Source organism: Monodon monoceros, unplaced genomic scaffold, assembly GCF_005190385.1.
Source record: "Monodon monoceros isolate NGI ecotype Baffin Bay Population unplaced genomic scaffold, NGI_Narwhal_1 Super_Scaffold_2, whole genome shotgun sequence".
Lineage (NCBI taxonomy): Eukaryota > Metazoa > Chordata > Mammalia > Artiodactyla > Monodontidae > Monodon > Monodon monoceros.
The window spans coordinates 82,623,279-82,637,447 of NW_021703776.1; the positions used below are offsets into that span (position 1 = coordinate 82,623,279).

At 46.7% G+C, this 14,169-nt stretch overlaps 1 protein-coding gene across 9 annotated transcripts in view; it reads left to right on the forward strand.

The window, feature by feature from the left end:
- NRF1 (nuclear respiratory factor 1) overlaps positions 1-9,125 on the forward strand; it is a 139,344-nt gene extending 130,219 nt beyond the window's left edge. For 3 of the 9 annotated variants that reach the window (XM_029233325.1, XM_029233327.1, XM_029233326.1), the window contains exon 11: positions 4,620-6,523. In XM_029233325.1, the coding sequence (XP_029089158.1) occupies positions 4,620-4,930 (311 nt within the window). In that variant the 3' untranslated portion in view covers positions 4,931-6,523. Of the gene's footprint in view, positions 1-4,619; positions 6,524-6,873 lie in introns of those variants that run through there. The other 6 variants (XR_003795188.1, XR_003795190.1, XM_029233328.1 and 3 more) reach the window with 6 other exon arrangements.
- Positions 9,126-14,169: the final 5,044 nt, after the last annotated feature.

Genomic DNA, 14,169 nt, shown 5'->3' on the forward strand with positions numbered 1-14,169 from the left:
TGTGTGTGTGTGTGTGTGTGTGTGTGTGTGTGTGTGTGTGTGTGTGCGTGCGCGAGAGAGAGAGATCCGTTACATGGTAGGTAAGTGACGAAACTCATTACCTCACGAGGGGTCAGGAATAGAGTAGATCAGCTCATGAATGATAAATCCAGAGTGTGCAAGGCTGTGACACTAACCTTTAATTTACTCTCATTGGCGCCCATGGTCTACCACAAAGCCTCCCCTGGTGACACCATCAGAGACAGACCACTACAGAACCTCATGACCTCCTGTTTTGCAGGAAACAAGGCCAAGCAAATGTCTGAATTTTCAGAATGTGCCTCCATGTCCATCACCTCGTGTGGAAGTTTTAGAAGATCCCTCTGGCTTCTGTGGAGGGGAGAACAGGGTGCAGTGGAGCCAGGGCCGAAGCAGGGTGATTACAGGGGAAGCTAAAATGTAGTCCAGGCAAGAGAGGATAGGAGTTTGTCCAGGGTGGTGGCAGTCAGCGTGGTTGAGTTCTGGGTTTATATTTGAAAGGAGGGTTGACAGGATTTGCTGATGAATTGCACGAGAAGTCAAAGATGGCTTGACTTCCAAGTTTCTGGCCTGAGCAACTGGAAGGATGTAATCACCACTTGTTGAGGTGGGAGAAGAGTGGGAGGAGTGTGTTTGACCATTTGGATTCAAGAATGATACCCAGCTGGTAGAAAAACAGAGCAGGGTCAGGTCTCATTTTCTTTTACAGGGGAATGTGGTCCTGGAGTCAGCAGTTCCTCCAGGATTTGGGGCTGACTGCTATTTGACAAGGAAATCCTTGTGCTGGGACCTGAAGTTCCTGAGTCTCTTTTGGCCTCTTTTTCCATTTTGGCCAATTCTGTAAACCTTACCAAGAAGCCTGAGAGGCGAGGCAGCAGTGAGCCCGAAGTGGGTAGTCCTCTCCCTTCTGGGTCCCTGCTGGACATAGTGTTCGATGGTAAGGGCTTACTAGTGCGTGCAAAGGCTCCCAGATGCTTCACTTTACCACAAACTCGGTCATCTTGAGGGGGAAGAAAGTCACTCAGTCTCAGTCCGTGTTTTGTTTTGTTTAAGTAAACTTTTTGTCTGTTTACTTTTGAACTTAAAAGGGGGGTTAGATTTTCTAAACTGAAGAACTCTAAGGTTTCTTATAGCTTTGAAAGATGGGGGTATTAGAGATTGGGGTACTAAAATCTTCAGGATTTTGTTAAGTACGTGCCTTTATAAGTCCATAGTTCTGCCAAAGGAACTTGCCTATCATTTGTGAAAGCGAAGAATACCTGCCCTGCCTACTGCTACAGAGTCTTAGCAGAAATCTAGTGATGTGCAGTGGGTGTGAGAGGGCTTTGAAAAGTGCTGCACAAATGCCAGGAGAGTCTTATTACTAGGATTGTGCTAGTCTTATTACTAGGAAGTTCTCTTGAAGGGGAACTTCAAGTCCTTAAAGTAGAATGGGAGGGGCTTCCTGTTGCCTAATCAATCAAAATGACCCCGAATACAAGCTTAGATTAACATACGCCTTCTAGATTAGGGCTAATCAGGGGCAGGCTGAGCAGATGCAGGGACAATCCTGGCCTGATTACTGAACCTCAGCATTTAATCATCTCTCTTCCAAGGGCAGCCGGCCGATTTAGTGCACGCTGGGTTTCCAAGCCTCTAGCCCCCTCCCCCTTTCCACAGACATAAAGGCTGCTAGGTCAGAGACACTGAGTCGATTTAATCTAATCCCATGTCAGAATGGCTGTGTGTGTGAGAGAGAGAGATTCTAAAATCCCCACAATGGGATGGTAATGCACCTATTTAAGGTAGAGGTAGACTGAAACTGCATGTAGAAAATAACGGACTTGGGATTTCAAGGCATTAGAGGTTACGAAATGACCCTGTATATGGAATTTCTACCTCCGAGAAGCTTTTTAGATATGTAGTCGCTGTCACCAGTTACTCACTCTCGAGACAGCTTTGTATGGGAGTCATTTTATCACCCAGTTGTAGAGGTCAAATTTACTCCTTCCCTGACTGTGAGGTGAAGGACAGAAGGTGAAATCTTTAAAAATGGTTTTATTTGGATGAACTCTGAGTGTAGTTGTTTTTGTATTGCTTTCTCTGGACTGAGAGCTCCCATTCTGAAACAGCCTGATCACCTGAAGACTCACCCACTTCAGTCATTTAGTCCCTAGGCAAGGACACCTGTGAAATCTCAGAAGGCAGGTTTCATTCATGAGTGTAGAAAACATTTACTGAGCACCTGCTGATCGCTAGGGACTCAGGTATGGAGACTCCATCTCTCCCTTAAGGAATTTACAGTCTCCTTGGAGATAAGACATACAAACAGTGATAAAGAATATGACCATTGTCTCCATGGATGCCCAGTGCAAAGTGCTGTGGGCCCTTGGGGAAAGAGGAGCTAAGACAGAGGAGGAGAGATTGGAGCTGACTATTGAAGGAAGAATAGAAGCCCATTCAAGGAACAAGCCAGGGACAGTCATTCCAGGCAGAAGTCACAGTGTGTGCACACCATGGAGGTGTGTGTGGAGAGAACCTCAATCAAATAGTTCACCTGCCTGGAATGTACAGTGGGTGAGGATTCATGGATCACCAGGCTGAACTGAGCAACAGGGGCTGATGTGAAGAGTTGAAATACCTGCAAAGGGATCTGGACTTTACATCCCACAGGCCATCGGAAACCACTGAAGAATTGTAAAAGAGTGCAACAAGATCAGTTTGTGTTCAAAAGATCATTCTGGTTATAGCAGTGTCAGCCAATTTGTATTTTTGCATTTGAACCTTTCTCCATTTTATTTTGGGGAAGATCTTCCACGATACTAAAAAGTGTTTTAACAACAGTGTTGGGCATGGGCCCGCACCCTAGGTAACCCAAACACATCGTAAGCCAGGGTGGAAGAGATTTAAGTCTCAACAGTTCTTCAAGGTTCTCTCCACCCCATCACTAACCCAGGACGGTCGCTCACAGTCAGGAAGAAGCTCCCCACCCATAGTATTCACTGTATTTGTAAAGTATGTAACTTGTTCCCCAAGCTTGGAGCTTTTGGAACTGAATCAAGCCCAGAAGCAACAACAGTGAAATGAGACTGATCTTTGCTTCTGGTTTTGGTTGCTGTTTACTAACATGTGGGTTCTTTGGAGGTGTCCTGGTTTTGCCACAGGGCATTTTGGGTTATTTCACTAACTTTTTCTGTTTTGACCAGAAGAGAGGATGAAAGTGAAGATGATCAAGATACACTGGGGTGATGGAAGGGGGTCATTTGGTCTTCAGATACACTCAGGCCCATGCCTGGAGTCTAGACACTGGGGAGTAGAGCCCAGCTGCACGTTGGTCGAGGCCAACAATAGAGTCCCTTGGCCTGCTGCCCTTGAGGCCGTGTTGATGCCAGTGTTTGGCACACCTTGTACCTCATACTGTGGGGAATAGAACATGAACCAGAGCCAAGCCTGGCCTTGAAGGAGCCTTCAGTCTAGTGGGAAGGCCTGTCTACATACATTAACTGGGCCAAGCCAGATTATACCCCACTGTCGAGTGGTTATTGAGAACCCCAAGGAGGCTGCTATCAGTATTGACTAGGGCTGGGATAGGCTTCCAAGAGGAGGGTTTTAAAGGGGAAGGAGTGGGCAGTAAGGGAATTCTAGGTAGTGAACAACTTGAGCAAAGGCCCAGAGAAAGGAATGTGACCAATATGTTGGGGAACTGAGAATAGTCCAGGGTGATACCCAGAGCACAGGGAGTAAGGGAAATGAGACTGGACAAATCACAAGAGGTTCTGAATACCATACCCAACATTTGAACTTTATTATAGGCTTTGGGAACCTTTTTAACATCAGGGGATTTGACAATTTGAGGTTGGGAAATAACGAGTTATAGAAACATAACAGGTGGCAGGAAGGGGTGAACGGAAAGAGGAATTGATTAGAGACATGTAAGAGCCATTTGCAAAGGGCTAGATGAAAGAAATTGAACCCAACAGCCTTCTGAAGCCAATGCGTGGCCCCTCAGCCTGCTTGAGCTGGCCTCCTCCTTCCTCCTTTTAGGTCCCAGCATCTCAAGTGTGAGGATGGTGGGCCATGCCTTGCATTTCCATTAACACACACCAGGGTGAGCCTGGATTTCCAAAAATGTCGACAAAGCAGAACCTCAAGCCCCATTTCAGGTTGCATCATCGAATACTTATTTCTAAACTGGCAACACTTACCCCTAGAAAACAATTAGATACAATTTGACATTGTAAAATAACATTTTATTTTATGTTTGATTTTTTTTTGCATTAGGAAATATTCTGTTAAAAATTTTTAAATTAATTTTTATTTTCATCAAAGTGATATATAGTTTTAAATGACAAAAAGGACTAAAAGCCTTTAAAAAAAAATATTTGTACACCAAGGGCAACACTTCATGCTCTTTTTTCTGGTATGTATCTTTATTGCTCTAAACAATAGTCTTGAGTTGAGACGTTATTTGTTATCAATTTTTGATAACTCAGTTTCTATGTTTATATTGTTAGAAACATAAAATTTTATAAACGTAAAAATTGTTCAAAAAAAAAATTGTTCACTGCCAAGACGAGTGGGTATGGTTAATCCTTGCTTTTTTTTTTCTTCTACTTTTTAAGGAGTAATCACCGGTTCTACCCAATTCTGGAAGACCCCTCGAGGTACTTTATCCCACGAGCTCATGTCACTTCCCCTCTGTCCTCTCAGACGTGCTGCACAGCCCCCTTCCTGGGCCCTCCTGCTGCCCCCACGCTCCCTACAGTGGATTCTCTGTCTCCTAGACCCCACGGCCACTTATTTCTTAAGTTTTCTCTCTCGTTTCTGTAGGGCACATCCTTCAGAGCTTCCAAAGAAAGTGTGCGTGGCGGGCCAATTTTTAGAGCCCGTACAAGTCTGCAGCTGTGTTTATTCTGCCCCCACGCTTAACTGACCTGGGTGTCACTTCATAGTCTGGAGAGAGAATTCTAGGCTGAAAGCATTTTCTCTCAGACATTTGAAAACATTGCTCCATCATCTTCTAGCCTCCAGGCTTGCTTTTGAGAAGTCCCACAATATTATGATTTCCAGTTCTTTGTATATGACGATTTTTTTTTTTTTCCTTTCTCAAATCTTTTGGGAGCTTTGCTTTATCCCTGGTGGTGTGAAATTTTGCAAAGCTGTGTCTTAGCGTCTGGATCTTTTTTCATCTGTCCTGCTGGGCACCTAGTGGGCCTTTTCAATCTGAAACTCATATTTTTCAGTTCTTGAAATTTACTTACAACGTGTCTGATAATTTCCTACCTTCTGTTTTTTCTGGTCTCTGGAATTCTGTTTTATCAGAGCTTGGACCTCTTAAGGTCTCCTGCTTTCCATCTTTTAACCTTTCCTGCTCTCTAGATTTCCTTGACTTAACATTCTGATCTTTCTGTGGCATGGATTTCATCTATTTGATTTTTAAAGAAGTTTTCTCTCATTCCTTTTTAATAAAGCTATCCACTTTTATGATACAAGCCTTTTCTCTCTGAAGATATTAGAGTCTGGGGGCATTCGTTTTTGTTTTTTCTGATCCCCACATCGTCTCTGTTCCCTCTGTGTTCCCTGGGAGTGAAACACTGAAACACTGATAGTCGGGGTATGCAGGGCAGAGCTGGGTGGCCTGTAGGCCTTGGGGTGGTAAATATTAGGGCCGCAAGCCAGGTTTTTCATTGTCTCCGCACCCCCCTCCCCTCACCTCCCCACCCACCAGATGTCACCGTAGGTCTTCCCTGCAGCCTCCCCGGGTCAGTTTCTCAATACAGTGGGTGAACTTCAGATGTCCTGTCAACAAAGGTCTGGGTGTTGGGGTTGGTGGGACCTGCTGGTCCAGTCAGTTGAATACAATCTGTCAGCTAACGCCTGTTTTTGGCTTCTTCCTCTCGTTCTGCAGTGGCTGAGCCTCCATGTCCTGAGCTCTCTGGGACACAGGAGTTGCAGCTTCCCCTTCTCTGATAAGTCAGAACCCCTTTACGTTTGCTTTGCATCTTCCAGAAATATGTTGACATCCCTCATTTATATCTTTTTTTCCTCCTTCACTATAATTTTTATTTTAGAAGGAAGAGGAATTTTATATGTGCATTTATTCTGTCTTATTTAATTGGAAATCTTTTTTTAATGTTATATAAAATTATCAACTTTCCTTTCTTAGGGAGGACTGCCCTTTTCTGAAATTATTTGCTTCCTCCTTTCTTTCTGTTAAACCCTCCTTTCTAAAATAATAGTGATATTAGGAGGTAGTTGGAGGTCTTTTTTTTTTAAAGTTGACCCCAGAACTGGTCTATGAAATCTAATATCAGAAAACGAATTACCTAGGCTTTTTTTTTTTTTTTTTTTCTTTTTTAAATAAGCTGACTCTGAGGAGAGGGATAATGGCCAGAAGACAGGAAAGGATTGAGGGAGAAGTTTTTTCAAGCTGAGAGAAACTTGAGCATAGGCAGCCAGAGGGTTGAAGAAGTCAGTGTAGCAGAATATCAGAGAAAATTAATGGTGGCCTTTCCTGGAGAAGAAGGCAGTCAGAAGAGATGGACTTGTTGAGAGGAGAATTCACACCTGATGGGCCTGTGTATGCTTCCTAAAGTTGAAGGTAGGCCGGCAGGCAGGGTCATCTCTTGGCAAGTTGGGGAGGCCCTGTTCTGAGGCATGTTTCTACAATTTCTCCAAATTTTCTTTCCTGTTAGTCTGTTTTAAAGAATTAAGATGGGGTGAGAAGAGGGTTGTATTCGTGCCTGGACAGTGGGTGTGCAATTACCTGAGGCTGCAGACAGTGATACTCTGAGGGCTGGAGCTCATCGCCCTGTCCAGCCAGCATCTGGGAAGCCGCACCCAATCCCCACCAACGGTCTCCCCTTGTCTCCCCAGGACTGGTCCAGATCCCTGTGAGCATGTACCAGACTGTGGTAACCAGCCTCGCCCAGGGCAATGGGCCGGTGCAGGTGGCCATGGCCCCTGTGACCACCAGGATATCGGACAGCGCAGTCACCATGGACGGCCAGGCTGTGGAGGTGGTGACGTTGGAACAGTGACATGCAGCCATATCATGGCATCGTTTTCTAGTCTACTTCAAAATTTTTTACACGTTTGCAGAGGTGCAATCAAATGAAATTAAGTCTCTCGACTTTGGAAGAAAAGTTTTGTTAACCTTTTTTTTAAAAAGGAAGAAAGGCAGCGGATTTTGGAATTGCATTTTTTTAAAGCACCACTCTTGATTTTCTGGGATTGGTGGAACAAGATACTGCGTTGTCAATTTCACTGTCCCCAAAAAGCCAAATTGTGGCAAGGACTTCTTTCTGCGAAAACGTGTGTATAGTTATGTGTGTGTATGTGTGAGTGTGAATATATGTATATGTGTACATACGGATATACGCATTTACATATATATATAAAGTATATATATGTGTGTGTGTATGTATATGTGTGTATGTATACGTGTGTGTGTATGTGTGTGTATATATATATATATATATATGTATGTATGTATGTATGTATGAAACCCGCATGGAATTATCTGTATGAGATCAAGGTGAGCTGTGGAAAAAATAATTCACCCAGTTTAGTGGGTGTTGGGTACGTGGCCAGACACAGCCACCAGTTTTTGTTCATACCAGGGTCATGCGTTGAGCTACTGACAAACTCAGGCAGAGGTGACCATGCCCTTCACCAAAGCTGCCTCCCAGTGGCCACCCAGAACTCTCCCTGCTGGACTTGCCTGAGGAAGGATGTTCCAGAATGGGGTGAGGTCCAGAAATTGTGCTTGCAGGGTCCAGGGCCTCGTGGTCTGGCAGCTGGGACGCTTCTCGGGCTGGCCCAGGTGCTGACCTTGCCACGGGCAAGTGAATGTCCTTAAAACTCCCAGGCAGGGATGAGAGGGTTTTCCTCAGCCTCCCATCTCCTCCCCTCCCGAGGAAACCTTCTTGATCTCATGACTATTAACATGTCGCTTTGGTTTTAAGGTCAGTCCTGAATTGGCCGTGTATATGAATTGAAGGTAACAGAAGTATTAAGGGTTTGAGGAGTGCGTGCGTGTCAAGTGTGCTTGTGAGTGTGTGCGTGGTGGGGAGAGAATGGGGGGGTGGAGGGGTTGGAAGGGGAAAGGAAGGAGGGAGAGAAAAATCTTCAAAGACCAGGTTACACCAATGGGAGCAATTTTTTCCTTTCCTGTAACTTTCTGTAGCTTAACAGAGGAGACTGAAACTGACGGGGGCACCTGGCTCGTGGAAGGTTGGCCGTCACGCTGGGGGAAGTTAGAGAGAGAGGGCTGAGGGTGCTTCCTGCACTCCTGGATCAGGCCCTGTTTCAGAAGGGACCCTGCAGTTTTCCCAGGTGCATCCTGCTGGGCCTGGGTCCCCGCACAGCTTCCTTCTCACAGGTGTTGATTGGTCTGGGTGTTCTTGTAACTAAATTCTGTGATTTCTCAGCTGCAAGCCCCAAGTCTCCAGCGGCTAAATTCACCTGACTTTTTGACAGGCCAAATCTCTGCTCCTTGAGTACAGGGATAACTCTTCCTCCCTCCTCCCGGGCCCCCCATGTGTGATAGTGTATTTAATGTGTTTTTTTTTTTCTTCTAATGCGACATTAAAAGATTCTTCACATCTTGCTCAGCCTTTGAGAAAAGTTTCAGATTCTTGTATTTGCTTGTTTTATATAAAACTATCCAATGTTCTTTGTATGTTTTTTTCTGTACCTAATGGGGGGAGGGAGGGGAAATTTACATAAAACAGCCCTAGTTCTACAATTTGTTATTTTTTTAATTATTATTTTTTATTGTCGTTGTGAAACTGTCCAGGGGCTTTAAAGTCCGTGTTCCTTTGTGGTGAAATAACCTCCTAATAGTTTGAGAAATTGCCAAGAAGAAGAAGAAGAAAAGCAAGACCCCAGTAGCAGAGCATGGATTCTGTGTCGTTTTCCATTCTGTCTATTACTGCCTCATTCAATAAATAGTAACAAAGTGGCAACAGGAAGTGGAACTGTTCATCTCTGTAGGAACACTTAGCCTCTTAGGAATTCTCTTTCGGGGAGGCTTGTTCTGCTTTGTAAAAGGCAAAGGTGCTTTTACTCAAGCTCAGTGATCTTTGAACTGTGCTCCTTGGCGCTGTGGAGCCCTGTAAGGGGAGTGCTAGGGTGAGGCTGGGGCCTCCTGTCCGTCCCCCATCACCAGAGCAGCTCTGTTGAATCAGTTTTATAAAATGCTGTCCTGGGGGATTAGGGGGATCTACTTTGAAAACCTCTATTCCGGAGTCCCCCTTCTAGGGGTTAATTGCATCCCACATTAAACATCAGGGTGGGTGGTGGTGCCCGTCCATCTGTGTCCTCCCCACATGAGTGCTGTTCACTACTGCAGTGGCTTGTTCTTCTTGAAGCGGGAGCCCCAAGCCATTAACTGTTTCTTTAGGCCCTCACTCCCTGGGCTCGCGCACAGCTCGCGACTTTAATGTGGCAGCTGCCCTTCTTGCGCCCGTGCCTCCTGCCACAGCACAGCCCCAGCTTCAGGCCCTTCCAAGCCCCTTGAGTCTGCCCCTCCGCGTTGTGCCCCTTGTGCCCACCGCGAGCCTCAGCCTGCAGTGACGCGCTCCTTGCCGCCTCCGCCACCCCTCTTTCCTTTTGTCCTTGGATGTTTGGGTCGGTTTCCTGGTGATAAAGATTAGAACAGTTGCATGTGAAGGCCAGGAGTGTTTTCCTTGCTGCCTGACGGGGGCTCGATAAAGCCAGTGCCACCTTTTCCCTCTCTTCTTGAACAAATGGCACGTCATCACCTGTTGTCACCAGAGAGGGTGGACCCCAGGAAGGATTGATGGCAGCCAGATGAACCAAACGTCACTGCGGTTGGCCACCCAGGGAGCAGCTGGGTTGTCTAGAGTGCCTCTGTGGGGATGGCCTCTCTCCAGAGGCGTAGTACATTCTGTTTGCCTGGCAAGACCCAGATGCTGCCTTTTCAGCAAGCATGTTATCGAAACTTTCTTCGGTGGGGCAGGTGGAGACCTTTGCTTCCATTATTGCCCAAACCACCAGCAGGAGCTGCGAACTCAGCTGCCTACAGGGACCAGGCAGGTGGAATCAATGCGTAAAGTGGAAGCCATTCAGTGGTGAGAGGAGGAGGAGTGATGGAGAGGACAGAGTGGAGAGCATCTGTCTAAAGGGAGCAGCCCCTCCTGAGTGCTAGCAGATCGTCTCCAAGCGGGAGGAACATGGGCCCTGAAGCCCCATCTTTTAAATTTTCCAGAGAAACTGGTCAGTCCAGGTTTGTGTATGAATCTCCTGATTTCAACAACAAATCAAAACTCCTTTACATACTCTGCAGGCAAAATAAAACCCACCTGTAGACCAGCTCTGGCCTGTAGGTCAGTTTTGTTTAACTTGGTGAATGCCTACCACTGCCAGGTGAATAAATCATGGCAGTTGCCTGAGAAACAGGAGGAGATGAGGAGATATTCGTGTGAACAGATCGCAGCAGCCCGGTGTGATAAGGTGCCGTCTGGACGGAGTGCTATGGCAGGATGAGTTATATTATCTCATTTTATCTCCTTAAGGGTCCTCTGCATTAAGTAGTTTATCATCCAGGCTGCAGAAAAGAATCTGGTGCTCAGCGAAACCAAGATACTGGGCTAGCAATTCTTGGCTTTAAGTCCTGCATTTGAGAAGATCTATTGACGATGCTGGTGACCACTGGAGTCTTCCAAACTCAAGATAAGTGAGCCGAGGAGAACCAGAAGGGCAGGGAAGAGAAGGGACTGTTCGCTCTGTAAGAAGAGCTCAGGCTGCCAGTGCGCGCTGGCTTCACTCAGACCCAAGCAAGGCTCATCTCCAGCCGCTTCTCAGGTGGAAGACGGCCTGCTCCTGCATTCGCCTTCCTCTCTACCTGCCGCCATTCCTCTCCCCTCCTCTATCATGCCCCCAAAGCCTTAGCTATGGATGGAGTTGTACTAGGCCCGTGGTGGTTCCCTTTGGTGTCGGCACCAAAACCAATCAGGGGAAACTTCAAAGCTTATTTGGAGCAGAGGCTACGTGGGGTGAGGAAGACAAGCCCACATTTCTGCTCTCACCTCCATTTCAGTGGGCTGTGGGCTGCCCAGGTCATCAGCCCAAGCCAGCCTGTGGCCTCAGCACAGCTCATGCTCAGATGCCAGAGTCAGGGGCACCCGTCAGTGCATTCCCACCTGGCCTCTGCTGTTTGCTCCAGGTTGGCAGCTCTTGGAGAAGATCCATTCAGGGCGGTGGAGGCAGCACAGAGGAAGGAGGTGCACAGAGCGGGGAGATATGGCGTAAGGACTGGACCCTGAAATAGCTGGAGAACATAGGCTCTTCACCTGCTGTTCAGCTCCTGGTGCTGCTGGGCCCCTGAATGAGTCCCCAACCCACTCTGAATTTGAGTTTCTCCCTCCTGAAAACCGCTGACCTGTTAGCAAATATTTGTTGAGTACTGGAGTGTATTTCTGCAGAGTTGGGAGGGGAAAGGCAAAGGAACAGGGATAATATTCATCTGCAGAGTGGGGGGGATGAGGATCCCCCGAGAACCCGGGCCTTACCCAGCGCCAACTTATAAGGCAAGGACAGGCCTGTGCCCCCAGCCCTGTTCAGAGGCGTTCCTAGCTTTAGTTTATGAGAACTATGGCTTATCTGCAATTAAGAGTGTTTATATGGTAGCAATAATAATAGTTAACACTTATACAGCCCTTACAATGTGCCTTGTCTAAGAGATTTGCCTATATATTAACTTACTAGTTTTTACAAAGTACTGTTATTGTCACTACTTTACAGATGAGCAAACTGAACCACAGAGAGGTTAAGAGGTAACTTATTTAATATTTGGGGAAGAAAGCTAGAAAGAGTCCCCCAAATTTAATGCACTTGTAAATAAAATTGTTGGTGTAACTTAACTGGGTCTCAACTCAAGTTTCTTCTGAACTTACCCTTTAAGAAACTAATAGTTACAATTACCAGTTACTAAATGGCTGCTCTGCATAGGACACTATGCAAAATGCTTTACACCTTTATTTCTAATCCTTTCCACAGCCTCCGATGGAGGTTTGATTCCATTTTATAGGTGTGGGAACTGAGACTCGGCAACTTCCCAAGGTAAATGCAGAACTAGTAAGTGGAGGACTGGGGTCAGACTCTGATATGTCTGCCTTTAGAAGCTTTGCCCTTTGTGCCAACCACTCGGGGCAGGTGACAGAAAACGGGCTGCACATCCGGATTCTTTTTTTTTTTTTTAATATTTATTTGGTCTTAATTGCGGCAGGTAGGCTCCTTAGTTGTGGCATGTGAACTCTTACAGCATGCATGTGAGATCTAGTTCCCTAACCAGGGATCTTTCCCGGGCCCCCTGCATTGGAAGCGCAGAGTCTCAACCAACCACTACGCCACCAGGTAAGTCCCTGGATTCTCATTTTTAAAGTAACCTCTAGCTGAGTCCTGAGCTCAGCCCATGTGCAGCCTCTCCCAGTGGTCCGTGTTTTCTGAGCAGGTCGTAAGGGACAGGCTGTGGTCCTTGCCCAGGGCTTGCCACACCTAGAGCAGCCTCCCAGTGGCTGGGCCTTTTCGGCACATGCATCCACACACGCAAACACACACAGGAACTTGTATACAGCAGGCGCCCAGTACATCCCATCGAATGAGAGACCTTAGTTTCTCAGTGATTCCTTAATTAGAAAATCCACGGAACCCAAAACATCCATTCCCACACATCCTCATTACTCAAAATATTTCTGCAAAAATCCAGTGTTAAGTGTTTTAACACTGTTTGATGTAAAATAATGTTGATTTTATTCCTAAGAAAAACTGGCCCTGTTGAGATTGTCCCAAGGGTGAAAGGCAGTGAAGTTGCTGGTGCTTGAACACATTCTTGGGCATGAGCTGTCACATTACGCTTTTTTTTTTTTAAGCATTGTCTCAATATGATTCTAGCACGAAGCCCACTCTTGGAAAGGTATGGCTCTCATTACAACTTTTTTTTTTAATGTTTATTTATTTATTTGGCCGCGCTGGGTCTTAGTTGGCCCTCGGGATCTTCGTTTTGGCATGTGGGATCTTTAGTTGCAGCATGCGAGATCTAATTCCCTGACCAGGGATCGTACCCGGGCCCCCTGCATTGGGAGCACGGAGTCTTGACCGCTGGACCACCAGGGAAGTCCCCAGAACTTTTTTTTTTTTTTAATCCTGCTGGGATTTTTTAATTTTTTGGCGGTGCCGGGTCTTAGTTGCAGGATCTTCCTTGCGGCATGCGAGATCTTTCGTTGCGGTGCGCAGGCTCTTACTTGGCGGCGCACGGGCTTAGTTGCTCCACGACATACGGGATCTTAGTTCCCTGCCCAAGGATTGAACCCACAGTCCCTGCATTGGAAGGCGAATTCTTAACTGCTGGACCACCAGGGAAGTCCCCCCAGAACTATTTTTACGAGAGCGGGGTTTTTTTTCTTTTTTTTTTTAATTCACAAGAGAAAAGTTAAGGGAGACTAATCAATCACACAATAGGATTCTTTATCCTGGCCCACAGTTGACATCTATACAAAACATTGGTTAAACTCCGTGGACGATGGACATTTCTGGGGACCCTATCACCAACGTAAAGTGGAGTCCCTTGCTTCTCCCAATGAAGTAGCTGAGTCTAGTGTTGTCACTCCTGTTCCACAGATGAGCCACGTGAGCTGGGTTGGTCCAGGTGGAGTATCCTGGCTGTGAGTCCTGGCTTCAGTGTGCTGTCCATGCCCTGGCACTGCCCCGCCCGCCTGCGCAGACGGAATGAGATGATGCCGGAAAGCTCCTGGTGCCCACTAGTGATCAAAACCTTTCCGGTTGTGAACAGCAGAAATCCCAGAGGTGCCTGACAAAGACAGACCGGTGTCCTCGGTCTGTCCAAGTTCGCACCCCGCAACAGGGAGCTGCGGTCTCAGGGAGGAGGGCACAGCTGATTGGCCAGCTGAGGTCACGTGTCTGTCTCCGGGCTAATCAGGGATGGGGCGGGGTACCCAAACCCGGCTGTGGGGGCCTATCCCACAGGTAGAGAAGCCCCATAGGGGCTGGAATATGGGTCCACCAAAAGGGAGTTGCCGTCTTTTCCACTGAAGTTGCAGCAACCGGGGAACAGTGAAGCTGGGGTCATAACAGCTTTCCCACTGCCCCTCATTGCCTCTACCAAAGATCCTCCTGAGTCTGAATGTC